Consider the following 27,348-nt stretch of genomic DNA (forward strand, 5'->3'; position numbering starts at 1 on the left):
ACTTCAGAAGAGCCCTCCTTTCTACTTGGTATCACTAAGACACAAAAACCTGTGGAAATGCCCCTCTTTTTCTTAGTTGGCTAATTTATCAGCAGCTAAGTTATGTCTTGATTGCTATGCATGTTTCTACAGTCTTTGCACCCTGAAGACTATGCTGGTGGCAGGCTTGTAAACAGAGGGTCTTGGGGGCTGAGGAGTAGAATGCAGCAGTGTTTTCCTAAAGCTCAAAAGTGGGAATCTAAGCATCTAATTCAGGATGGTGAAAAGATGATGAGAGAGGGGAAGCTGACCACTAGGGCCATGATAAGACAGCAGAGCTGATAGCTGGTAGTGCTTCCTTTGGCTGTGAAGGGCAGTGACGACCCACATGATGGAAATCCAGAGCAAAGAGAGAATGGCCACGAATCGAGCCCAGGAAACAAAAAGCACATTTAAAGCAGCCAAACTCCAAAGGTATCCTTCCTCTGTTTACACTAGGTATGCTAGGTGCCTGCTTCTTTCTTTTTTCTTTTTTTAATTTTACACATGTTGAAAAAGACATCAAGATCTATCATGTTGGTGAAGTGAGGCAGGGCTGATCCTCTTCTATGGATGTGCATTAAGCCCTACTGCCCACATTTCATTCATGACTGCTACTGTTGTTATCTTAATCTATAATGAGGGCATCCACAGAAATCTCCTCTGATGCTTTCTCCCTTACCTCTTCCAACTGCCCACTCTGTGAGCTTACAGTATCATTGAACAAGGGCTCTCGGTAACAGGAGGTGGTGGGACCAGCAAGAAAGCATGCATGTTCATGCCTTTCATTTATACCACAGGGTTCATTCTCCCCTCTCCTGGTCCCGTACTGGTTTCACACATCCACTCACTATCAGCAAAGTAATTAGTTTATTTAAATTTTTTTTTGATTGAAAGTCAATGCTAATGCCCAAATCAGAATTTTCACCTGGTAGAGAGTTTGATAAATGATACCTAAATATCCCTCAGAGTGTCTGTCTAGGCAGTCATGTCATTCCAAAGACTTTTTACCTTTTCCACTCATGCCAAGGTTTCAACTCCTGCCTATAATGAGCTAAGCTTAGAAAGCATTCAGAAAGGTCTCACCTGTCATTACCAGATTGAAATGCTCTTCTCTGATGCAATGCTACACTTGGGGTAATGCCATAGCCATATGATTGACAATAGCATGTGATAAAAATGCCTTTCTGCTATTTTCAGTAACCAAGTTCACTCCTCCCCACGAGAGACACCCATGTCATAATAAATTTCACACCAGTGTGTCATCGAGAGGCTCCAATGAGTTTGGGCTTCTATATTAGAAAGAGAAAACTAAGGATACTTACAGGAGGCCCCAATACAATTGGCTCTGCTTGCAAATACTGCCCCATGGACAATGGTGGGTTGTGGTATAAAGCCCTTCTGGGAGATGGTGCTCTTATGGTGGTCATGTATCTTCTCTCTCTTCTGGGAGAGAGGTCCCTCCTGGCCAGGATTTCTTTCCCAGGTGACACTGGCCTCCTTGGGGACAGATGCCTTCTTGGCGAAACATCTCTCTGTGACATCTCTCTTCTCAAGGCGGCTTCCTTTCTCGGTGAAAGATGTCGCATGGGTGACAGATCTCTCCTAGGCGACAAATGTCTTCTGGGTGACAAATCCCCTTTGGGTATCAGACACCTCTTTGGTGAATTATCTCGACAGGGCGAAGAATCATATCCTGGTGAGGAATGGCGGCTGGAGGGTGAGAAGTCCCGTGGGGAGGAGCCCGGCTCTGAAGACAGCATGCAGTCTTCATCCATACAACTGGGGATGTCTAGCCTGTCTTTGTCTGGTTCTGAGTCTGTACTTTTGCTCTGGAATAACCTCTGGTATTCTGTCATCTGAGTATCTTCACATGAGTCACTTGGTGTCATCAGCTGAGTAACCTGAATACTTGGCAAGGTAACCAAATAGCTGATCAATGAAGAATGCCCCAGGGAGCTATCGGAAGGAACCCCGTGGGGCACAGCGCCAACGTTCACAGGCAAGGAGGAGAATCGAGGAGGCTGGGGACTGGTGCTTCTTGATCTTGTTTTTGGTGTCAGATCTCCTTGGTCATCGAAGTCATCATCGTCTTCGTCGTCATCGTCATTATCATCTCCATCTTCACCGTCCGATTCTTCAGCATCTGAGAACTGATGATCGGTTGAAATGCTGGACATGCTGTGCTTCTCACTTGCCTTGTGCAAATCTTCCATCGTTTCTGAAGCAATTGAACACACACAGTGAACATCAAGATTCAAACAAGAAGGTTAGAAGCTCATTCAGATGCCATCTCTTTGCAAAAGCTTTCCTCAATCCTCCAGCCCCTAGCGACGGTCGTCTCTGAACGCCTATACCATGAGCACTTACCTCTGTGACGCTGACTGGTTCTTACATGGCCTCCAGAGTAAGAACTTTTAGCTCAGGCATCACACCACTCATAGAAAACGTAATGTTGCTAATGATGATATTAGAGGAAAAAGAAAAGCAAGAACCTGTCTCTACAAGTCAGGAGGTCCAGCTGATCCCCAGATTTTCTACTGAGGTTATTGATGGACATTTTTTTTCTACTAGATTTCCTCAAAAAAAATAAGACATTAAAATGCTTTTCAAATTTCCCAAAAAGTATCATCATAAGATTTAAATCACCATTACAAATTAAGTGCAATTAGATTTGCTTTATGGTTCTATTCTAATAATGATAAAATTATTTTCACAGTAAGGCATTTCTACTTCTTCAGCCAAAACTGAAATGCATTTCTTTTCACTAGGTCTCAAGCAATTCAATGTGTCAGATTTCTCTTCTATGTTTAGTATTTAGTAAACTGAAACGTGATCAGTTTTGTTTTTTTTTTTAATACCTATATTTGTTTTACCACCTTGGCCACAAAGCTCCAGCATGCACAGTAAAGAGGTCAGTCAACTAAAGTGTGAATACCTGCTTCCTCGGTTTCGGTATCATCGACTGATGTCATTGAGACCCCCAACTCCAGGCATTTCTTCATGTGTGCTTTAGATTTCATATGCTTCGTTAGGTTTCCTAGAAAATACAGCCAAAAAAAAAAAGAAGAGCAATTAATTGGTTACCAAAATATGATGACTGCTGCAAAATTCAGTGTGAAATGAACTAACTTGAGATAACACAAATTTGTTTCTACCCCCTGCTCCTTGCCTCAAACTTAAGAGGAACAATTTGGCTTCTGAAGATATGAACCCCCGACAGCTTCAGCCCAGTCTCAGGCTGTCTTTGTTCCAGAGTTGTGGAAGTCTAGGCTCATATTATTTCAAGTGTAGACTCAAGTCTGACTGAGAATCCCAGAGTTTTCTGGCTGAGAGAGGATCTAATACCTTTGGCCCAGTTGGGTCTGCCTTCTTGGGCTCCACATAAACAGGGTGACACAAGCTGGGTCACACATCTCTGAGCAATTTTAGAATAAACTATTGTAATCAACATAGTCCCTGGACCCCAGACCTTCTGTCGTCAATCGGATATAGATTAAACTGGCAGGATGCTCATTTGTCAGAAGAAAAAATAAACGCAAACTGATGTTGGGGCCAATCCTGTAAATGAATTCAAAGATCCAGACAAATACTTAGCTAACTACATATTGGGCACATTAATCTTAGTATTTAGCTTCTATCCATCTGACATATATCAACAGAGTTTATGACAGCAACTTCTAAAGTTCCAGAGCAGCAAAATTCCTTTCTTATTTACCTTGAAACTCCCACTGTTCTAAGAACAAAGAATGTATTATGATGGTGACATAGGCTTCCCAGGTTGCTAGTGATAAAGAACATGCCTGCCAGTGCAGGAGGCATAACAGACTGGGGTTTGATCCCTGAGTGGGGAAGATCCCCTGGAGTAGGAAATGGCAACCGACACCAATATTTTTGCCTGGAAGATCCCATGAACAGAGGAGCCTGGTGGGCTACAGTCCATTGGGTCGCAGAGTCAAACACGACTGAAGCGACATAGCATAAGCACAAACTCTTGCATCTTCCATACACAGATAGTTATATATAACTGTCCCTATGTAGAGTATAAATGGTATAGTATGATGCCCTCTGTATCTGTAGGTTCAGAGTTCATAGATAAGGAGGGCTGATTGTATAATTATACATGTACCTAATTATGTATGTATGTGAGTTTCTATGTATGCGTGCTCAGTTGCTAAGTTGCATTCGACTCTTTGTGACCCCATGGATTGCAGCCCTCCAAGCTCCTCTGTTCATGGGATTTCCCAGGCAAAAATATTGGAGTGGGGTGCCATGTTCTCCTCCAGGGGGTCTTCCCAAACCAGGGATTAAACCCAGATCTTCCACATTGCAGGTGAATTCTTTACAATCTGAGCCACCAGGGAAGCCCCAAAACACTGGAGTGTGTAGCCTATCCCTTCTCCAGGGCAACTTCCTGACCCAGGAATCAAACTGGGGTCTCCTGCATTATAGGCAGAGTCTTTACCAGCTGAGCTACCCGGAAAGCCCATTCCACATCATATATATAACTAATCAAAAGAAATTCAGGAACTAATTCAGCTGTAAGGGCCATATTATCTTTGTTCTTTGACACTGCTTTAGTCACATAACAGCAAATGCTTTAAGATTAGGCTCACTGAATGCAGGCAGAAACTCTGGCCTGCTAAAATAGTTTGTTCCTCTTGCAGGAGTTTTTGGCTTACTATTAATGTAATGTATGAGCCACAACTCTAAACTGGGGCACTGTTGTTTATTATTTTATTTATATTACTTTATTTTTTAATTAGGGAAAGTGAAGTCGCTTAGTTGTGTCCAACTCTTTGCAACGCTATGGACTATAGCCCCCCAGGCTCCTCTGTCCATGGGATTTTCCAGCCAAGAATACTGGAGTGGGTTGCCATTTCCTTCTCCAGGGAATTTTCCTGACCCCAAGGATTGAACTCGGGTCTTCCACATTTCAGGCAAACTCTTTACCATCTGAGCCACCAGGGAATCCTTAACATGTGGCTTATTGCTTATATACCTACAAATTTAATGCGCTATTTTTGTAACTCCAAACATGGAAATATTTCCTGGCCCATATTGCTCTTATGTAACAAAAAATTATACCTCTAATTTTTCTAAAGATCTCAAAAATTCTTATAGACAAATTATCATGAGCTTCCCTGGTAGTTCAGCTGGTTAAGAATCCATTTGCAATGGAGGAGAACCTGGTTCGATTCCTGGGTAGGGAGGTTCTCCTGGAGAAGGGATAGGTTACCCACTCCAGTATTCTTGGGCTTCCCTGGTGGCTCAGATGGTAAAGAATCCGCCTGTATGGGGAAGACCTGGGTTGGGAAGATCCCTCGGAGGAGGGCATGGCACCTCACTCCAGTATTCTTGCCTGAAGAATCCCCATGGACAAAGGAGTCTGGCGGGCTACAGTCCACGGGGTCACAAAGAGTTGGACGCAACTAAGCACAGCACATGATTATCAAGAATTTAAAAATTTGTAAATTAATGGAAACCATCTGCTTCTGTAAGGGTGCACATAATCTGTGTATGTGGATAGATGTGGAAGTTAGTTAAGTCAAGATAGTTTATTTAGATCGTTTATGTGTTTCTTCTCTTATATTTTTCTTTCTTCCTGTTTCAAGTAAGCACTCAGGCTTTGGGCTCTCATCCTCAGGGTAGGTTTATAGTTAGAAATCTGGCTCAGAAATGACCCTGCCCTGACTTTGGCTTATTGAAGTCTTGAATGTCTGAAGAATTACAGCAAAGAGAAAGCAGCAAGATGGCAGGAAAGGGTATCTGGAGAAGTGACACAGGCAAAGAGGAGGTACCAGTCCTGTAAGAGCACTCTGATTCTGTACTCAGATGATATGACAAGAGGCAGCTGGCTGGAAGTGAACACTGGCGAGGGGTTTCCCAGGATGATTTACTCTTTTCAAGATCCTAAGACATTTATACTTTTCCAAAGGGTGACAAGGAAACTCCGAAAATGATCAAGAATAAATTATTTTCTGCTAAAACTCCAAGACAATGGCTCAGAGCCAAATTTAACATGATAGAAATATCTAGCCATGTGACATTTCTTCAGAGACAGTTTCAGGAGGCTGTACCCAGTCAACTCACACGCCCAAGAAATATCAGTTGTAATGACCGGTGGATCAGCTTTATTTCTTAAAACCAAAGTTTATATATTTTTATGTCCCAGGGAGTCTCTTACTGAAGTTCTACATAAAAGGCTTGATTGTGCAAAAGTGGATGGTATTTAAAGGACCTCATATTTATCTCCTTTGAAATGCAAATGAACATTCCCTCCCCCTTTTTGTGGCTTCAAAGAGGCATAATTGTAATATAAATATCTTTTTATTAAAGAAAAAACAGATATGCTCAGAGGCAACACATTTACATTTCTGACAAACCAATAAAGACAAGTTTGGATCTGGGGTATAAAAGAAAGTAGGTACACATTTCCCTGCCAAAGATAGTTATATTTGATATTTATTTTTCTTGATGGGTAGTGGAGCAGATTAATTAGTATGCAAATTAAAGTTAAAACATCAGAAAATGTTTGTGTAAGGTTAGTGGTGGGGTGTCTATAGGGTTCCATTAGTACTTCCTCATGTGTGTGTATGCTCAGTCATGTCTGGCTCTGCAACCCCATGGACTGTAGCCCACTAGGCTTCTCTGTCCATGGGATTTTCCTGGCAGGAATACTGAAGCGGGATACCATTTCCTCCTCCAGGAGGTCTTCCTGATCTGGGGATTGAACCCACGCCTCCTGCATACTTTGACAGTAAGTAGTAAAATATACTTCTATAGAAGTCAAATCACCTCTATTCCACAACTATTTGTATTCTGAAAACACTAGGTTTATGAACATTTTCATAATTTTACAAAATGATAGAAATATGACTGTAGCAACATTTTTTTTATAAAATATTTTCAGGTAAGACTATCTGTTAAAAACAGACTTATTTTTTAAAGACAGAATATCATTTCAAGGCAAGTCTTAGTTTTATGAGATTAATAGCTGTGGCCTGAGAGTAAGAAATTGTCTCTGAGCTCATAAATACACAGAACACAACCGATCAAATTTCTATACATAATTAATGCAAGTGTGGATGGAGGGGCCCACCCGGGACTCTGTGGGTTTCTACATTATTAATAATCTTGAAACTGACCACGGGCACATGTTTTCTTTCCAGCTGCTGCCTTGCTTTTCTAATGCCCCAGAATGGGTTGTCTCCCTGCAGAATTTCAATACTGGTGCAAAGATTCTCTAGATCACATAACATTTCCAACAAGAAGTAATACCTATGCAGGCAATTCTTAGCCACTTCCTTCGAGACTACTAGCCTGGACCTAAGTCTATAGCTCTTACTTCAGTCATAAAAGGAGCCTCACTGTCTCATACATCTTCAGACCACTTACAGGAAGAAAACACATTTCATGAGTGTCACATTTTCACAAAGAAAACCATCTAATTGTCTATGACAGTTATAAAATGGTATTTAGAATCTGGAACAACCATTGAAAAAAGTTTTCCTTCTTAAAAAAAAAAATCAGACCGGTACCTTTTGTTTTGAAGGCGAAGTTACATAACTTGCATACATAAGGCCGGACATCAGTGTGCGTGCGGATATGCTTTTTGAGCATGCTCGGTTTCTTACAGCGAATCCCACATTCTTCACAAATGTACTTTCCACGTCCACGTCCTCTGACATATACATAGTCTTCATTTGATTTATATCTGTTAAAAAAGGGAAAATCCAGTGTGTTTCCAAATACTTTGCTGCTGCTGCTGCTAAGTTGCTTCAGTCGTGTCCGACTCTGTGTGACCCCACAGATGGCAGCCCACCAGGCTCCCCCATCCCTGGGATTCTCCAGGCAAGAACACTGGAGTGGGTTGCCATTTCCTTCTCCAATGCATGAAAGTGAAAAGTGAAAGTGAAGTTGCTCAGTCGTATCCCACTCTTAGCGACCCCATGGACTGCAGCCTACTAGCTCCTCTGTCCATGGGATTTTCCAGGCAAGAGTACTGGAGTAGGGTGCCATTGCCTTCTCCCTCCAAATAGTTTACATGATTCCAAATACTAACATGTTTCCAAATACATGTTATATATATAAAATCAAAAGCTAATCACTTGCAAGACAAAATTTTAGATGGGTCTTTTACAATTATTCAACTTTATTTCTACAGATCCAGTGAAATCTATGCAGTACCTGGAAGAACTTGGTAACAGATTTGGCATTGTAAATAAAAGGGAATTTTTTTTCTATGTGGAATTCAAAATGGAGTTGGCTCTTCCATGAAATGTTACTATATGGACTCTGTATAGAAGTTCAAATGGGCTTACATAAGCCACAAAGAGTTGCAGCACTGTGCGCCTTACTGCTTCCAGATTTGGATACCAAGAAACATCCAAAAAGTTATACTAGCATACTTAAATCATCACATATCACTTGTTAACATTACATCATCTAAGATGTGCATTCACAACACATATACCCCTCTAAATTGCTAGAATAAATATAACTGATTATAGAATTCTTCACTGCAAGTTTCTACTCTATTTTTACAATCCTGGCACGAGAGTCAGAAATTTCTAGCTTACACAGGCTGAGCCGAGCTCACCAACTGTTGCCTACAGATTTGATCTGTTCTTCCCAAGGACCGTAATTCTGTACTGAAGTGAAGTCTAAATTTCAAGCGGCTTCTGGAAGGTACTGTTATATAATGAAAACTAGAGATTCTATTTTTCAATCAAATTTGTCTTTGTTTCTGGAAGGGTTTATAGAGAGGTTTGAAAGGATGTCTGAGGTCATCCAATTTAATTAAATCAGTAAGATGAACAAAGTCTTAGGTATTCACTGTTATAATCCATGGAAGAAACCTACCCAGTGATCACCATCGGTCACATTTTGCTCAGAATTTAAGGAAACATGACCCATCATAGCGTATAGCAGCATTCTACTGAATAACCCAGTAAATATCATTATCTCTTAAATCTCAGGCTAGAATTATGGGTCTACTACCAAAGATATTTCTTTTGAGGATTCTTTTTATAACTTCCAAAGGTAAAGTGACCTACAAACACCCTAACTCAGTGTGTGCTGACTTAAAGGCCTTAGATTTAGTCTTTTTTTTTTCTTTTGTTTGTTTTTAAATATTCTAAGAGCATTGCAAACTTCTCTATTTTGTTCCAGCTAATCCATCATCAGGAATAAAAGCAAATTCACTTTCATTCGTCCAAACCATTGAAGGATTTTTAAGATAGAAAATCTATCCTATCAACTCTGCTATGGATACTATTTGATCTTAACATTATCTGTTTTTCAGTCAGTACCAATCCAGGTGAGAATTAAGTAGTATCAAAAATATGAATAGTCAATTTAATGTACTTTTTAGTCCTTTAAATCTTTCCCCTTTTACAAAGAATTTCCAAAGTCAAATTTTTCTTCAAAACTATTTTGAACTTTATCTTTTATCTCATTGTCTTTGTAATAAAGCAGAAAGGAACCTAAAGTTGCACAATATGTCACCTTTTAATACCAATATTCTCTGCCCCAAACTGGATGAAACTACCTAAGGACTACAGAACAAAACAAATAATTTCATAGACAGCAATTCTTCTCCAGGGAAGGGTACTTCAAGCTTCCTGTGGTACATCATTGTACTTGATGGAAAACGCATTTTATTTTCAAATACTATTTTAAATTCCTTAGCTGATTAACTTGCTTCCAGAATGAAAATTAAGTTCTGTATAAAATATAAATGTATTAGAAAAATCTGTACAAATAAAATATTTACCCTTCAAAAGTTTTACAGACCCATAAATCTACTTGATACAAGAATTAATGGATTTTTGAAAAAATATGGCAACCTACTCTAGTATCCTTGTCTAAGAAATCCCATGGACAGAGGAGCCTGGTGGGCTACAGTCCATGGGGTCACAAAGAGCTGGACATGACTTAGCAACTAAACAACAACAGCAATGAAATTACTAGGTCTATGAATTAGACAATATAGGAAACACATACACTTAAAAATTTGGTCAGTAATTTTTTTTTTTTTTTGGAAGTCATCACTTTGCAATGGCAATCTAAGAGGTTTTAACACATTTCTTGGAATAAACAACTGGTCACCACCAGGCAGAAGTTGGATCACAGATTAAGGAATGAATGAGATATAGCCCGTAAAGAGACAATGAAAGGAAGAGGAAATGAAATATTGGCACAATCCTTTTGGATCATCAAAACACGGTAATAAAATGTTCACATATGCTTTTCATTTGCATCTTTTGTTAGTGGCGATGAGCTTCCCAAAGCATGCAGACCTGTGAGGGTCTCACTTATCTAGCACAAGTGCACTGCTCTGAAGAAGACTGCTGGACACAAGGGTTGACTCAGTCACAGGAACTTCTTGGGCTCTGAGGAAAGATATTATCTCTGTTTCTCTTGTTTGTGTTAAAAGATGAGGAATGTCAAAAAATACTGAGACAAGCTTCATGATGACAAACAACTGTGGTTTCAGCGGTGACAATACTCAGGCATCCACCCAAAGGGGGCCAACCCTATGAGGGAACCAGCTTCCATAATCTATCTCCAAATGGTAAATCTATGTGAGAAACTGATATCTTCTATTACCAATGCCGGCTGTGACGGACTGCGCAGAAGCGTGGCCGAGCGGAGCTACCCCATGCCAGAAGTCAGGGGCAGCGGCCGGAAGGAGCTACCCCACGCCCGAGAACAGGGGCGGCGGCCGGGAGCGCCAGGCGGGCGGTGGCCGGGAGCGCCAGGCTGACGGTGTAGGAGTGGCTGAGAGGAGCTACCCCACGCCCCAGGTCAGGGGCGGCGGCCGGGAGGAGCAACCCCCGTCCAAGGAGCTGCGGCTGTGCGGGCAGAGGAGGGCTGAGAGGAGCTACTCCATGTTCAAGGTCAGGAGGCACAGCCGTGAGGAGATGCCCCTCGTCCAAGGTAAGAGAAACCCAAGTAAGGTGGTAGGTGTTACGAGAGGGCATCAGGGGGCAGACACACTGAAACCATAATCACAGAAAACTAGTCAATCTGATCACACAGACCACAGCCTTGTCTAACTCAATGAAACTAAGCCATGCCATGTGGGGCCACTCAAGATGGCCGGGTCATGGTGGAGAGGTCTGACAGGATGTGGTCCACTGGAGAAAGGAATAGCAAACCACTTCAGTATTCTTGCCTTGAGAACCCCATGAACAGTAGGAAAAGGCAAAATGATAGGATACTGAAAGAGGAACTCCCCAGATCAGTAGGTGCCCAATATGCTACTGGAGATCAGTGGAGAAATAACTCCAGAAAGAATGAAGGGATGGAGCCAAAGCAAAAACAATACCCAGTTGTGGATGTGACTGGTGATAGGAGCAAGGTCCGATGCTGTAAAGAGCAATATTGCATAGGAACCTGGAATGTCAGGTCCATGAATCAAGGCAAATTGGAAGTGGTCAAACAAGAGAAGACAAGAGTGAACGTTGACATTCTAGGAATCAGCGAACTAAAATGGACTGGAATGGGTGAATTTAACTCAGATGACCATTATATCTACTACTGCGGGCAGGAGTCCCTTAGAAGAAATGGAGTAGACATCATGGTCAACAAGAGTCCAAAATACTTGGATGCAATCTCAAAAACAACAGAATGATCTCTGTTTGTTTCCAAGGCAAACCATTCAATATCACAGTAATCCAAGCCTATGCACCAACCAGTAATGCTGAAGAAGCTGAAGTTGAACAGTTCTATCAGGACCTACAAGACCTTTTAGAACTAACACCCAAAAAAAGATGTCCTTTTCATTATAGGGGACTGGAATGCAAAAGTAGAAAGTCAAGAAACACCTGGGGTAACAGGAAAATTTGGCCTTGGAATACAGAATGAAGCAGGGCAAAGGCTAATAGAGTTTTGCCAAGAGAACGCACTGGTCATAGCAAACACCCTCTTCCAACAACACAAGAGAAGACTCTACACATGGACATCACCAGAGGGTCAACACTGAAATCAGATTGATTATATTCTTTGCAGCCAAAGATGGAGAAGCTCTATACAGTCAGCAAAAACAAGACCGGGAGCTGACTGTGGCTCAGATCATGAACTCCTTATTGCCAAATTCAGACTTAAATTGAAGAAATTAGGGAAAACCACTAGACCATTCAGGTATAACCTAAATCAAATCCCTTATGAGTATACAGTGGAAGTGAGAAATACATTTAAGGGACTAGATCTGGTAGATAGAGTGCCTGATGAACTATGGATGGAGGTTCGTGACACTGTACAGGAGACAGGGATCAAGACCATCCCCATGGAAAAGAAATGCAAAAAAGCAAAATGGCTGTCTGGGGAGGCCTTACAAATAGCTATGAAAAGAAAAGAAGCAAAAAGCAAAGGAGAAAAGGAAAGATATAAGCATCTGAATGCAGAGTTCCAAAGAATAGCAGGGAGAGATAAGAAAGCCTTCCTCAGCAATCAGTGCAAAGAAATAGAGGAAAAGAACAGAATGGGAAAGACTAGAGATCTCTTCAAGAAAATTAGAGATACCAAGGGAACATTTCATGCAAAGATGGGCTCGATAAAGGACAGAAATGGTATGGACCTAACAGAAGCAGAAGATATTAAGAAGAGGTGGCAAGAATTCACAGAATTGTACAAAAAAGATCTTCATGACCCAGATAATCACGATGGTGTGATCACTCACCTAGAGCCAGACATTCTGGAATGTAAAGTCAAGTGGGCCTTAGAAAGCATCACTATGAACAAAGCTAGTGGAGGTGATGGAATTCCAGTTGAGCTCTTTCAAATCCTGAAAGATGATGCTGTGAAAGCGCTGCACTCAATATGCCAGCAAATTTGGAAAACTCAGCAGTGGCCATAGGACTGGAAAAGATCAGTTTTCATTCCAATTCCAAAGAAAGGCAATGCCAAAGAATGCTCAAACTACCACACAATTGCACTCATCTCACATGCTAGTAAAGTAATGCTCAAAATTCTCCAAGCCAGGCTTCAGCAATACGTGAACTGTGAACTTCCAGATGTTCGAGCTGGTTTTAGAAAAGGCAGAGGAACTAGAGATCAAATTGCCAACATCCACTGGATCATGGAAAAAGCAAGAGAGTTCCAGAAAAACATTTATTTCTGCTTTACTGACTATGCCAAAGCCTTTGACTGTGTGGATCACAATAAACTGTGGAAAATTCTGAAAAAAAAATGGGAATACCAGACCATCTGACCTGCCTCTTGAGAAACCTATATCCAGGTCAGGAAGCAACAGTTAGAACTGGACATGGAACAACAGACTGGTTCCAAATAGGAAAAGGAGTATGTCAAGGCTGTGTATTGTCACCCTGCTTATTTAACTTCTATGCAGAGTACATCATGAGAAATGCTGGGCTGGAAGAAGCACAAGCTGGAATCAAGATTGCCGGGAGAAATAACCTCAGATATGCAGCTGACACCACCCTTACAGCAGAAAGTGAAGAGGAACTAAAAAGCCCCTTGATGAAAGTGAAAGAGGAGAGTGAAAAAGTTGGCTTAAAGCTCAACATTCAGAAAACGAAGATCATGGCATCTGGTCCCATCACTTCATGGGAAATAGATGGGGAAACAGTGGAAACAGTGTCAGACTTTATTTTGGGGGGCTCCAAAATCACTGCAGATGGTGAATGCAGCCATGAAATTAAAAGATACTTACTCCTTGGAAGAAAAGTTATGACCAAACTAGATAGCATATTCAAGAGCAGAGACATTACTTTGCCAACAAAGGTCTGTCTAGTCAAGGCTATGGTTTTTCCAGTGATCATGTATGGATGTGAGAGTTGGACTGTGAAGAAAACTGAGCGCCGAAGAATTGATGCTTTTGAACTGTGGTGTTGGGAGAAGACTCTTGAGAGTCCCTTGAACTGCGAGGAGATCCAACCAGTCCATTCTAAAGGAGCTCAGTCCTGGGTGTTCATTGGAAGGAATGATGCTAAAGCTGAAACTCCAATACTTTGGCCACCTCATGCGAAGAGTTGACTCATTGGAAAAGACTCTGATCCTGGGAGGAGGGGACGACAGAGGATGAGATGGCTGGATGGCATCACCAACTCGATGGACATGAGTTTGAGTGAACTCTGGGAGTTGGTGATGGCCAGGGAGGCCTGGCGTGCTGCAATTCATGTGGTCGCAAATAGTCGGACACGACCGAGTGACTGAACTGAACTGAACTGAACTGAACTGAACTAACAATTTAATTTAGGGTCAAACAGATAACATTATTTTGTCCTTTAAATATAATTAGAATAAATTCATGGGCATGGAAAGTTGTAAATTATAGATCTGTTGTAGAGATAAGGTAATTACATCACAATCCCCAAATGTGGTTAATGTCCTTTAAATTAAAAAAAAAAATTAAACCAAATATCTGGTCTTCTTCTCCAATAAGACTGGATTGAAGATACTTTTCTATCAAAATCTAAAACTTGACCTTACACACACATGTAATTTTTCTTAACTAGATAGATAACAAAGGCATTGAACCTTATCATTTGAGTTTCTGCAACTCAGAATTCTTAAACAGAAATTCCTAAAGACAGAGAAACTATCACAGATCAGAGGAGGCTGGGGAAACATGCAAGATGGTGCTCTGGCTTGGGTCCTGGAAGAGAAAGAGGGTAGTGCAGGAACTGGTGAAATCCCATATATCTGGAGTTCAGGTAATAATAAAAGCAATAAAACCAACTGGCTTCCAGGTACATATATGAGTGTGCAAGATTGCATTTTTGTAATGTAAAATAAAAATATGTCCATTAATAACACAAGTGCTTGTAAAAATAATACTAAAGAATGAACAAACTTAGGTGACATCAAAAGTCCAGCAGTTTAAATTAGAGGTATGAAAATTTAAGGCAGAGGTTCAAACCATATACAATAAGACATTTTTATTAAAAGCAAGTCATGAAAGCATGGGCATGAACTCATTATCTGTTACCAAACAGACTTCAGAATGTGTATACAAAAAGAATTTGCTTTATGCTTCGGACCAGAGGAGGTATGATATTTTCCACACAGACACTCAGGACCATTAACTCTGATGTCTAATAGAATAGTTGACATTTGCACTTATGTTTCCTTACCCTCCTTCAAAGATTTTAATTCGAATAGGCTCAGTTTGCTTGGATCCAATATCCTTATCTCCATGAATATCTCCTTTCCCTCTTTCCTTTAAGATACTTCCCACTAGTTTCCTTTCTAGTTTGCTGCCAAATAAAAAGGATGCATCTGGTTTCATCTGCAGGAAAAAAGAGAGAATCATTTTGTATGCATTCCCTAAAACATAGAGGAAGCCCACATATTCCACTCTATCATGGTCTCTGAAAATTAGCCTAAATTCCATACTAAAAGGCCATAGGGTGGCTACATAAAAGGGACAATAGGGATAAAATCAGAAAAGAATGACAGTTTCTACAGAATAAATTCAACATTCTTTAAAAAACAAGACCCCATTAGCACAAATACCGTGCAACACTAACAAAAATGTTAAAAACAAGTGCTGTGTTTTGGAAGTAGCAATTCAAGCAATCTCTATGCATTTCAAGAACATTCTCAAAAGTTATTAAAGAGAAATGGTAACTGAAATATACTGTACATTTTATATATTTTATATTTATAAATCCTCCATTTACTTTTTTATTAGCATAAATTCCAAAATGGCCCTTATTAATATTTTTATAATTTTACACGTAAGGCAATAACTGTTCATGCAGAAGCAAACCCACTAATCCTTGGGAAAATGAGTTGAGAGAAATACATATGTATTATAAACATAAAATAAATTTTAGTAAAAAGTATAGTCAATGGGACCAACTCTTCCCCCAGAAGTTGGCAGAGCTCAGTTCTGACATCCTGCAGTTTCCTCTGTCGACTGAAAAAAGATGCATAACATGAGAGTTGTGAGTTGAGTTTTATTTGAGGCAAAATGAGGAAGAGTTGACTCATTGGAAAAGACTCTGATGCTGGGAGGGATTGGGGGCAGGAGGAGAAGGGGATGACAGAGGATGAGATGGCTGGATGGCATCACTGACTCGATGGACGTGAGTCTGAGTGAACTCCGGGAGTTGGTGATGGCCAGGGAGGCCTGGTGTGCTGCGATTCGTGGGGTCACAAAGAGTCGGACACGACTGAGACTGAGCTACTGAACTGACTGACTGAGGACTGCAACCCGGGAGACAGCACTTTAGATAGCCCTGAGAAACTGCTCCAAAGAGTTAGTGTATGTGTGTGTTAGTTGCTCAGTTGTGTCCGACTCTTTGTGAACCCATGGACTGTAGCCCGCCAGGCTTCTTTGTCCACGGAATTCTCCAGGCAAGCATATAGGAGTGGGTTGCCACTCCCTTCTCCAGGGGATCTTCGGCCCAGGGATCAAACCCGGGTCTCCTGCAATGCAGGTGATTCTTTACTGTCTGAGACACCAGGGAAGCCCCAGTGGTAGTGGGGGAAGGTCAACATATGAGATTTTGGTGAAGGGGGAGTTCAATGCCATGAAGCACTCTTCTTACAAAAGGATTTCTGCCAGTCACGAGGAGCTGATGTCACCATGAAGGGATTTAGTACTTTTCTAGGAATGAGGAGATGCAAGGATTGGAAACTACTCATTGGCAAAGACTCTGATACCAGGAAAGATTGAGGGCTGGAGAAGGGGGCGATAGAGGATGAGATGGTTGGATAGCATCATTGACTCAATGGACAAGTTTGAGCAAACTCCAGGAGATAGTGAAGGTCAGGGAAGCCTGGTGTGCTGCAGTCCATGGGGTTGCAGAGAGTTGGACACAACTGAGTGACTGAACAACAAGGACTGGAATCATGGAATCAGTTCCTGAAAAATATCTGTCTAAAGACCTGTTCCACCAGATTCCCTGGAGTACAGAGTGTCTCACTCTCTACGCTGAATACCCTTCAGGGCATGTCGAAGGTCAACAGCTACAGAAGCACAGGTTCAGATGCAATCTCCGCAGAGGCAGATGGTAAATGCCCTTGGCAAGCACCAATTTGTAATTGACACCTTCCCGACCTTTCCTCTCTAGTGCTCACTCCTTGTTCTATGTCCTCATTTCACAATTTCCTGAATTCCTCACATCAACAAAAAGTCGATTTCCTAGGTCACTAACCCAGGTCGTTTGGAAGGGGGAGGAACTCTAAGGAATTAGCCCCTGTGGTGGGATTTCACAGCACCTGGCCGGAGAGATACTTTGTGCTTGGGACAGTCCTAAGATCCTCATAACTAAGTTCACATCAATGATTAAGGCCTGTCTACAGAGCATTCTGGCCACCTTGGCCTTCACTTTACTTGTATCTTTTTGGTAGTACATTCTTTACTACCTTATTCTGCTCAGCAATCAAATCCACAACACAGAACGCTTTCAGAAACAAAGTTTGTTACCTGAGCAAACTGCTTCCAAGCACTTGACGATGTCAGTTTGCCAGTTCCAGGCCGGTGCATAGCAGCCAGAGTATAAATTTCTGCAGTGATTTTTTGTTTGGACCTCAGAAGAGCCAGCGTGGTCTTGGTGTTCAATCCGGATGGGTTTGGGTTACAGGAACTAATGCACCATGAAGCATAAACCGAGGATTTGAAGGTGGCCTGCTGCACATAATTGGGTTTTGTATAATTCAAGAAGCACCAACTCACAGTCGTCGTTGTCCGCAGACTGGGGAACTGAAGAATCTGCTGGAAATCTACCATGTCCGTGAAAAGAAGAGTTGAATTAGCCACTTTCCCACTTGGGCCTGAGGCCCTGTGGACCAGCACACCAGCAGGCAGTTTCTGGCCCTTTCCTTGCTCTTCGAGCTGACTGTCCCCAGGTGGTAAGGAGGAGGTCTGAGGGCTCATGCTCATATCAGAGGCTGTCTCATCAATGTCCAACTCATCTGAGGACTCTTTGCTTTCCGAGGGCCCACTGGATGACTTCTGCCCCAGGGGGGATGCTCGGGAGCCTGGCATGCCAGGCTCCCTTGAGGGCACGCTGGAAGAGGGATGGTCTTGAGATGAGGAGGGGGACAGCGAGGAGAAGGAAGATGACCCTGACGCCAAGCCATCCTTTGGCTCAGAAGCACAGCCCTGTCGAACCAGCTGGGGTTTCTGGGGGCGGGAGAGATCCTTCTTGATGTCTGAGTTGGTCAGCTCCACGGCACTGAGCTCCTCCACGATCTGTCCATACATCTTTTCTTCCTTGACCCTTTTCTGCTGCTTCGTTTCCATGAAGAGTTCTAAGCTGCTGGCCGGGGAAAGCATACGTTTGCTGCCTCCCAGGGTGGCCACGCTGTCAGAGGTGGAAGGTAAACATAAGGGGATTGAGGACTCCAAGCCAAGGGGTAAAGTCTGAGGTACTTTCCATAAGGGGTATTTTTCCAAGCCTGCATGCTGCCCCAGCACCTGGGCGATGTTAAACCCTATCCCTTGCATGGCCGCGTCGGTTACCAGGGTTCTTTGGGTCATACTCTCGTCGACTTTGCATATGACAATGGCAGGGCTGTTCTGCCCAAGCATCTGAGAAATGCTTGTGTACATGACACTCCCATAGGATGGGACGTGCGTCTGGATCCTAACAGGAACCACCGTTCCCGGCAAGGACTGCAAGGGCCCAGCGCTCGCTGAAGCGAAATCTGCCTGTGCAACCTGCTCAGAGGGAGTATCTGTTGACTTGGTGCTCTCCCCAGAGGGAAACTTTGGAAGGAGGTTCTTTGAGGGTAGCCCTGATGTTCCTGAATAACCTGGGTAGGTTTGATCTTTTGTGTGCGTGTAATCAGCGGACTTCTTCCCAGTGTGTTCGGCCAAGGGCTCCAAGGGGTAGCTGGGGTGAACTTCTGCCTGGAAAGAAGGCTTGCCATAGCTCTTCGGAGCGTGCTGAGCAAGAGGATGGGGGAAGTGTGCCTGCCACCAGGGGGGCTGCTGGGCTGGTAAGTGAACCATACAGACGGTAGGATACTGGAACTGAAACAAGGCGCTCTGGATTGGAGAAAACGGGAGAGCCTCCTGATGGGGAAACAAATGTGGCTGTTCAGACAAGTGCTTGCTTGCAATATAGGATGTCGGTTGTATCAAGGGATTTCTCAGAGATTCCTGACTATCCAGGTGCAGGATCTGCTGCTGGGCCAGGTGGAGGGGGCCTGAGCTCAGCTGGGGGCAGGGACCCACGACCTGCTTCCCTGGGTCCTCGGCTGGGAGGGGAGGGAGCACGGAGCACGGAGCGTGGGGCCATGTGGACCTGAGGCTGGCGTGCAGATGCTCCAGCTGTTCCTGCTTGACACCCAGATCCGCGCTGGCCTCCCCCTGGGAGATCTCGGGAGAGCCGCTGAAGGACGCCTGGCGCACCAGAAAGCACTTCTTCCTCTCCCGGGATGGGGACAGCGCAGAGGCGGCTGACGCTCCGGCTGTGGGCGCGTGGGACAGGTTCCCATAATCAAATGACTTGCTCCGAATTTCTGGGACCTCCGTGGGGTGAGGACAAGGCATCTGCTCAGATGAACAGCGTCGCATCTCCTTCTGGTGATGGTGGTGGCCGGGGACTGAGAGTGAGTAGGAACCGGCGGGGACGGTCAAGAACTCTGAATGCTTCCCGAACTCATCTGGCTTGCAAGCCGCAAGCTTCATGGTCTCCTCTCGATCGAAAGACATGGAGAAGCTGGAGCTGTGGGACAGGTTACTCTCTTGACTGGGGCTGCGGGAGAGGCCGGTGCCCGTGGACTCGAAGCTGGATTCCCCGGAGGAGTGCTCCATGTCCGCGAGTCGCAGACGCTTCTTTTTGGGCGGCAGCTTCTCGGCCGGGAGCTGGGAGAGGGTCTCGCTTCTCTGGGGCCACTGGAACTCCTCCACCGGCTTCTCCGGCTCTTTGCTCTGCGTTTCCTTCTCTTTCTCCGGCTTGTCCGGCTCCTCGGTCACACGGATCTCCGGTACTTGGATATTGTGTTGGCGCACCAGTCGGGGCGGCGCGTGGTAGGGAGGCGGCGGCGGCGGGACTTGGGGCGCGGGGGACGGTTTCCCCGCGCTCTCCGCGCCCTCCCCGGGCGGGACCCACTCCGGGCTCACCGGGGCTTCGGAGATCTCGCTGTCGCACGTCTCGGAGGGTGATGAGACTTTCTCCTGGGCGCTGGCTGCGAGTTCAGCGGACTCGGACCGCTCGAAGGAATTGGGGCGGCTCAGCGAGTTGGTGTGCTGAATCACAGAGATCACATTTCCAGGAGGCTTTCTGCCCGCTCCGTCCGATTGCTTGTCCGGATCAGCCGCCAACGGTGACTCCTCCGACCCCAGAGAGGGACTCCCAGATTGCAGCGGGGGTCGACACAGGTCAAAGCGCTCAGAGTGCCCATGAGAAGGGTTTTCCTGTCCAGCCAGGCCGAACCCACTCCTCGTGCCTTCCTGCATCTGCAGCTTGGACTCGTAATCTGCAGTCGCGATGCCCAGAGGCGTGCTGCTGCAGATCATGGGGGTGTCCTCCTCGTCCCCGACGCTCTTTTCTTTCCGGCGTTTTCGAGTTTCGCACGTGGTTCCAAACATGGTTGGCACGCCCTGGGATGGCGCCGAGGGATCCATGAAATACTCCCCGCCATGTTTCAGTGGGCTGATGCAGGAAACATCCCTGGAGTTTTGCTTCGTTGTCTCAGAGTCCTCCCACTTCTTATAGGGTTTGCGGCAGACGTCGTAGTCATAGCCGACCCTGTCCCCAGGAATCAATTTCTTCTCCTTCAAGGATGGACCTGTGATGCTTTTGGACATCCTGCCATGGTGGTCTCCCTCCAGATGCCCCTCCTGGACTGAAGGCAGCTCAAAAGCCGCTTGTCTCCTTAACATGCGCTGAGGTGGTATGCCTACCGTTCCTGGGTAGAACACATCATCGGAGCCAGTCATCCGCTCATCAAATGAGTGACTTCCTCTCAAAGAAGGAGGAAGACTTAAGTTAGTTGCTGAAGAAGTTGGCATTGAGTTGCTTCGAATAAGGGGTGAAGAGTCAACTGGAGCTTCGAGGAGAACTGGGCTGCCACCTTGGAAATTGGCTGGATAAAGTTTTCCTTCATTCCTGATAGATGATGGAATCGTCTGGGATTGTCTTGACTCACTGTTGAATTTGGTGGATTTTAGCATGCCTGTCTGACTGGGGTCAATTTCCGCCTTGCTTGGGATCAGCTGTGAAACAGGCTCTTCAAACATCTTGACATCTAACCTGGTGTTGACGTGAGGTAATGAGTCCATGGTGCCCTTCCTACCCATCGTGGCGCGTTCCTGACTTGTGGTAGTAACACTGAGTGTATTTCTCGGACTAAGCCGACAGTATTTTCCAAAGATGATTTCTTCATAAGACTTCGCGTTTGTGTTTGGAGGGCTGATCTGCTGCTCTGCACTTTCTGAGCGGGAAAAGTAACCAGAGTCAGTGCTTCCTTTACTGTGCGGGCTCAGAAGGTTCAGAGATGGCTCAGAATCTTGTCCTTTTTTCTCTGACAGTCTTAGTGCAAGTTTCTGTTTAACTGTGTGAGAGTCATCAGCCTTCGTACTTAAAGACGGATTTGGTAACATATCAGAGCCAATATACTGAGAGCTTTCATTAGGTAAAGGAATTCCGCTTTTGGGGATAATCAAAATCGGCACCTTCATTGGACCTCCCAGCGATTCTTCCAATGACCCGTGATAGCCACCTCTGCTGGCCATTTCCAGTGGAATGGGTGGGCCAGGACTCATTTTGTCAGAAGCCTCAACAAACAAAGAACTCTCCTCATCTGTGTCTGTACTCTGTTCACCGTCTGAATGTATTTCTGCTTCTACATCAATAAAACCAGCCTCTAGATCCAATTTTGATACCGCTGACTCTGTGAAAGGGACTAATCCTGCCTTAATTGCATGGGCATGTGACTTCCTGTGCTTGTACAAATTGCTCTTCGTCTTGAAAGAGAAACCACAAGGTATACATGGGTACGGCCGCTCACCGGTATGGGACCTGATGTGTTTTTTCAGTACGCTGGGTTTGGCACATGCCCTGCTGCAATAAGGGCAAATGTACTTGCCGGGCTTTTTGGGTTTGTGCTCTTTTTTGTGAGCATCTTCAGACTGTTCGATACTTTTCTGGGAGTATTGGCTATAAGCAGGGTTCAGACTTGAAATCTTTTTTCTAGGATAACCACCACTGTGGCCGTGTATAGGAAAGGAAAATAGGTCCTCAGAGGCAACAGATGGCAAAGGGCCAGGGAAAAGCCACGGAGGGCCTTCGAGGCTCTGGTGTGGCTTGTTGCTGTGCATGACCCCCTGTGGCAATGAGTGCTGAGGGAAAGAGAGTGAATGTTGGCATGAATAAGGACTTGGACGGTGTGGTGGGTATTGCTTCTCTGTCACTTGCTGGACCACTTCACTAGGTGAGGCCAGTTTCCCAGAACCAAAGAGTTGTGCTGATGCTGTGTTTCCGATATGCTCAGGATCAATTTGTGGTTGCCGCTGTCCTTCTTGACTGCCAAAAGTGCTCATCTTAATAACAGCTGATTGTTCCTGTCTCCATCTACCTGATGCTTTATCAGTTTCTCCAGACCTTGAGGTAGCTTTTTGTCCTAGAGCTGTGTCCCCAGTGTCCATTTTGTCACACAAGGTCTCAAGTGCTAGTTTGCTTGAAAGCCGTGCAGACTCATGGAGTGTCTTCAAAGCTGTCCCTTTCAAAGCTTGCTTGCTTCCATGTTCCAGGGTGTCTGCAGACTTCCTGAGTTTTCCTTCTCTTTGGAACCTTCCACACCCACCCCGTAGTCTGTGGGCATTTGATGGTAATGTCCTTGGACCGGGGCTATAACACAGTTCTCTCCATTGTAGAAATGTCCATCCAAAAGCTAAGTGCAAATCTATAAAGACTTCTTATGGCATTTGAATATTTTCAACTAGGATGAAATTGGGATGATGAATAGTCTAGGAGAAATTTTGCCCATCAACTAGAGCAAAGTTCAACTGTCAGTTTCACTAAGACAAAATGGTCTGAAAGAAAACAGAAAAAAACACAAAGAGATTGTCAATAACAGTTATCAAGTAAGAAACTAAAACCAACCCTAAGTATACAGCCTGAAATTGGATACAGTGAAAATATGTTTATTCCAAGAAATCCTTTTTATAGCTGTTACATTAATTCCACAATTAAAGGTTATTAATTGCAAATTTAATATTGTCCTAAGCATAAATCTCTTAACTTTTGGTCACCCTTTTAAACCCTCCTTAATCTTGATAAAATAACAGCATTTAAGGGAAAACTTTTGATATGTATTATTTATAAAATCATAAACATTTTTAAAGTCTTCATTAACATAAATTTAGAGCTATTGCTAACCAAGTTTTATGACTTACATGCTAAGTGTACTACATATTTCTCTATTTAGATATGTTAAATGTATAATATGATATAATTTACAAGTATATAATACAATGTTAATATAAAATGTTATACGTATTATATATAATGTTAACATAAAATATATTTTATAGCTTAAAAACATTGATTAGACTAAGGCTGGCTGCAAGAATTAAAGATTGTCACGGAGCTTTGGAAAAGGCAGAAAAGTGCATCTAAATAAAATAGTTATAAAATCTTCATAATATGGCTGAAAAAACATATTTTGGGGAAAGTTAAAAAATATAATGTTTACCTGAATGGTTTAGAGTTCTTATGGGCATGATTGTCTTGTCGCTTCCTGGGTAGAAAATAGATACAGTTAGGAAATATTGTTCCATTAAACTATAACATTGCCAATTACAAATGTCAATTTAAAACTCATTATATGTAGATCTCACAACGTTGAGATGTAATGTAAAGACATGGCAAGAGTGAACACTGACATTTTAGGAATCAGTGAAGTAAAATGGACGGGAATGGCAAATTTAATTCAGATCACCATTATATCTACTACTGTGGGCAAGAATTCCATAGAGGAAATGGAGTAGCCCTCATAGTCAACAAGAGTCCAGAATGCAGTTCAGTTCAGTTCAGTTCAGTTGCTCAGTCATGTTTGACTCTCCGTGACACTATGGACTGCAGCATGCCAGGCCTCCCTGTCCATTGCCAACTCCCAGAGTTTACTCAGACTCATGTCCATCACGTTGGTGATGCCATCCAGCCATCTTTCCCAGCATCAGGGTCTTTTCAAATGAGTCAGTTCTTCGCATCAGGTGGCCAAAGGATTGGAGTTTCAGCTTCAGCATTAGTCTTTCCAGTGAATATTCAGGACTGATCTCCTTTAGGATGAACTGGTTGGATCTCCTTGCAGTCCAAGGGACTCTCAAGAGTCTTCTCCAACACCAGAGTTCAAAAGCATCAATTCTTCAGCACTCAGCTTTCTTTAGAGTCCACCTCTCATATCCATACTACTACTGGAAAAACCATAGCTTTGACTAGATGGACCTTTGTTGGCAAAGTAATGTCTCTGCAGTCTTAAAACGAAAGAATGATCTTGGTTCATTTCCAAGGTAAACCATTTGATATCATAGTAATTGAAGTCTATGCCCAAACACTAATGCCAAATAAGCTGAAGCTGAATGGTTCTATGAAGACCATTCAAACTTCTTGAAGGTTCTATAAGACCTTCTACAACTAACACCAAAAAAAAAAAAAAATGTCTTTTTCATCATAGTGAATTGGAATGCAAAAGTAGGAAATCAAGAGATGCCTGGAGTAAGGCAAGTTTGGCCTTAGAGTACAAAATGAGGCAGGGCAAAGGCTAACAGAGTTTTGCTAAGAGAACACATTGGTCATAGCAAACATCCTCTTGCAACAACACAAGAGACAACTTTACACATGAACATCATCAGATGGTCAATACTGATATCAGACTGATTATATTCTTTACAGTTGAAGATGAAGAAGCTCTATACAGTTAGCAAAAACAAGACTGGGAGCTTACTGTGGCTCAGATCATGAACTCCTTATTGCAAAATGCAGACTTAATTGAAGAAAGTAGAGAAAACCACTAAGTCATTCAAGTGTGACCTAAATCAAATCCCTTACAATTATATAGTGAAAGTGCCAAACAGATTCAAGGGATTAGATGTGATCAACAGAGTGCCTGAAGAACTATGGATGGAGGTTCAAAACACTGTATAGGAGGTGGTAATCAAAACCATCCCCAGGAAAAAGAAATGCTAAAAAGGCAAAATGGTTGTCTGAGGAGACCTTACAAATGGCTGAGAAAGGAAGAGAAGTAAAAGGCAAAGGAGAAAAGGAAAGATATACCCATCTGAATGCAGAGTTCCAAATAGTAAGGAGAGATAAGAAAGCCTTCCTAAGTGATCAATGCAAAGAAATAGAAGAAAACAATAAAATGGGAAAGACTAGAGATCTCTTCAAGAAAATCAGAGATACCAAGGGAATATTTCATGCAAAGATGGACATAATAGCAGACAGAAATGGTACAGATCTAACAGAAGCAGAAGATATTAAGAAGAGGTGGTAAGAATACACAGAAGAACTATATAAAAAATATCTTAATGACTCAGATAACCACAATGGTGTGATTACTCACCTAGAGCCAGACATTCTGGAGTGCAAAGTCAAGTGGGCCTTAGGAAGCATCACTGTGAACAAAGCTAGTGATGGAATTCCAGCTGAGCTATTTCAAGTCCTAAATGATGATGCTGTGAAAATGCTGCACTCGATATGCCAGCAAATTTGGAAAACTCAGCAGTGGTCACAGGACTGGAAAAGCTGTTTTCATTCCAATCCCAAAGAAATGCAATGCCAAAAAATGTTCAGACTACCACATAATTGCACTCATTTCACATGCTAGCAAGGTCATGCTCAAAATCCTCCAAGCTAGGCCTCAACAGTATGTGAACTGAGAATTTCCAGATGTACAAGCTGGATTTAAAAAAGGCAGAGGAACCAGAGATCAAATTGCCGACATCTGTTGGGTCATAAAAAAAAGCAAGAGAGTTCCAGAAAAACATCTACTTCTGCTTCATTTACTATGCTTATTTCTTTGACTGTGTGGATCACAACAAACTGTGGAAAATTTTTTAAGAGATGGGAATACCAGACCACCTTACCTGTCTCCTGAGAAACCTGTATGCAGCTCAAGAAGCAACAGTAGGAACCCGACATGGAACAACAGACTGGTTCCAAATTGGGAACAGAGTATATCAAGACTGTATATTATCATCCTGTTTATTTAACTTATATGCAGAGTACATCATATGAAATGCCGGGCTGTCTGAAGCACAAGCTTGAATCAAGATTGCCGGGAGAAATATCAATAACCTCAGATATGCAGATAACACCACCCTTACAGCAGAAAGCGAAGAGAAACTAAAGAGCTTCTTGACGAAAGTGAAAGAGGAGAGTAAAAAAGTTGGCTTAAAACTCAACATTCAGAAAACTAAGATCATGGCATCTGGTCTTATCACTTCGTGGCAGATAGATGGGCAAACAATGGAAACACTGACAAACTTTATTTTCTTGGGCTCCAAAATCAATGCGTGACTGCAGCCATGAAATTAAAAGATGCTTGCTCTTTGGAAGAAAGGCTATTGCAAACCTAGTCAGCATATTAAAAAGCAGAGACATTACTTTGCTGACAAAAGTCTGTATAGTCAAAGCTATGGTTTTGCCAGTAGTCATATACTGGTTGTGAGAGTTGGACCATAAAGAAGGCTGAGCATGGAAGAATTGATGCCTTTGAACTGTGGTGTTGGAGAAGACTCTTGGGAATCCCTTGGAAAGGAAGGAGATCAAACCAGTCAACCCTAAAGGAAATCAACCCTGAATGAAAAATCACTCGAAGGACTGATGCTGAAGCTGAAGCTCCAATACTCTTGCCATCTGATGGGAAGGGCCGAGTCATTGGAGAAGACTCTGATGCTGGGAAAGCTGAAGGCAGGAGGAAAAGGGAATGATGGGATGAGATGGTTGAATAGCATCACCACCTCAATGGACACGAGTTTGAGCAAACTCTGGGCGATGCTGAAGGACATGGAAGCCTGGTGTGGTGCAGTCCATGGGGTCACAAAGAGTTGGACACGACTGAGCGACTGAACAGCCAACACCACCATATTATGTGCTCTAAAAAATACAGCAAGTAACTGCTTTAGAAAACACTAAAGTAGTAAACATAATATTGATTGCCACTATGCCTAAGAATAACTCAAGGAGAAAAACATTTTTTAAACTTCAGTCATATTTTCTAAAATATAAGTAAAACATCTTAGACTTTTGACATAAAGGATTGGCTTTAATTCCTTAGATATTAAAAAGTTGAGAAGAGTGGGTTTTTAAAATTTAACCTGTAGATTTACAATTTTTTTAAATAAATATCCTTTTTAGGAAATTTGCATGACAGCAAGGTGAAAAAATCTTCTGG

General features: G+C 43.1%; 1 protein-coding gene across 4 annotated transcripts in view; it reads right to left on the minus strand.

The window, feature by feature from the left end:
* Positions 1-27,348, minus strand: part of HIVEP2 (HIVEP zinc finger 2) — a 216,907-nt gene that overhangs the window by 8,337 nt on the left and 181,222 nt on the right. For all 4 annotated transcript variants that reach the window (XM_040238591.1, XM_040238592.1, XM_040238590.1 and 1 more), the window contains 6 exons: positions 23,647-23,691; positions 17,426-22,984; positions 15,123-15,277; positions 7,560-7,735; positions 2,957-3,058; positions 1,344-2,239 (listed from right to left, as the gene is read on the minus strand). In XM_040238591.1, coding sequence (XP_040094525.1) covers positions 1,344-2,239; positions 2,957-3,058; positions 7,560-7,735; positions 15,123-15,277; positions 17,426-22,597 — 6,501 coding nt within the window. In that variant the 5' untranslated portion in view covers positions 22,598-22,984; positions 23,647-23,691. The remainder of the gene's footprint in view (positions 1-1,343; positions 2,240-2,956; positions 3,059-7,559; positions 7,736-15,122; positions 15,278-17,425; positions 22,985-23,646; positions 23,692-27,348) is intronic.

Source organism: Oryx dammah, unplaced genomic scaffold (assembly GCF_014754425.2).
Source record: "Oryx dammah isolate SB20612 unplaced genomic scaffold, SCBI_Odam_1.1 HiC_scaffold_4, whole genome shotgun sequence".
In the NCBI taxonomy this organism is placed as follows: Eukaryota; Metazoa; Chordata; class Mammalia; order Artiodactyla; family Bovidae; genus Oryx; species Oryx dammah.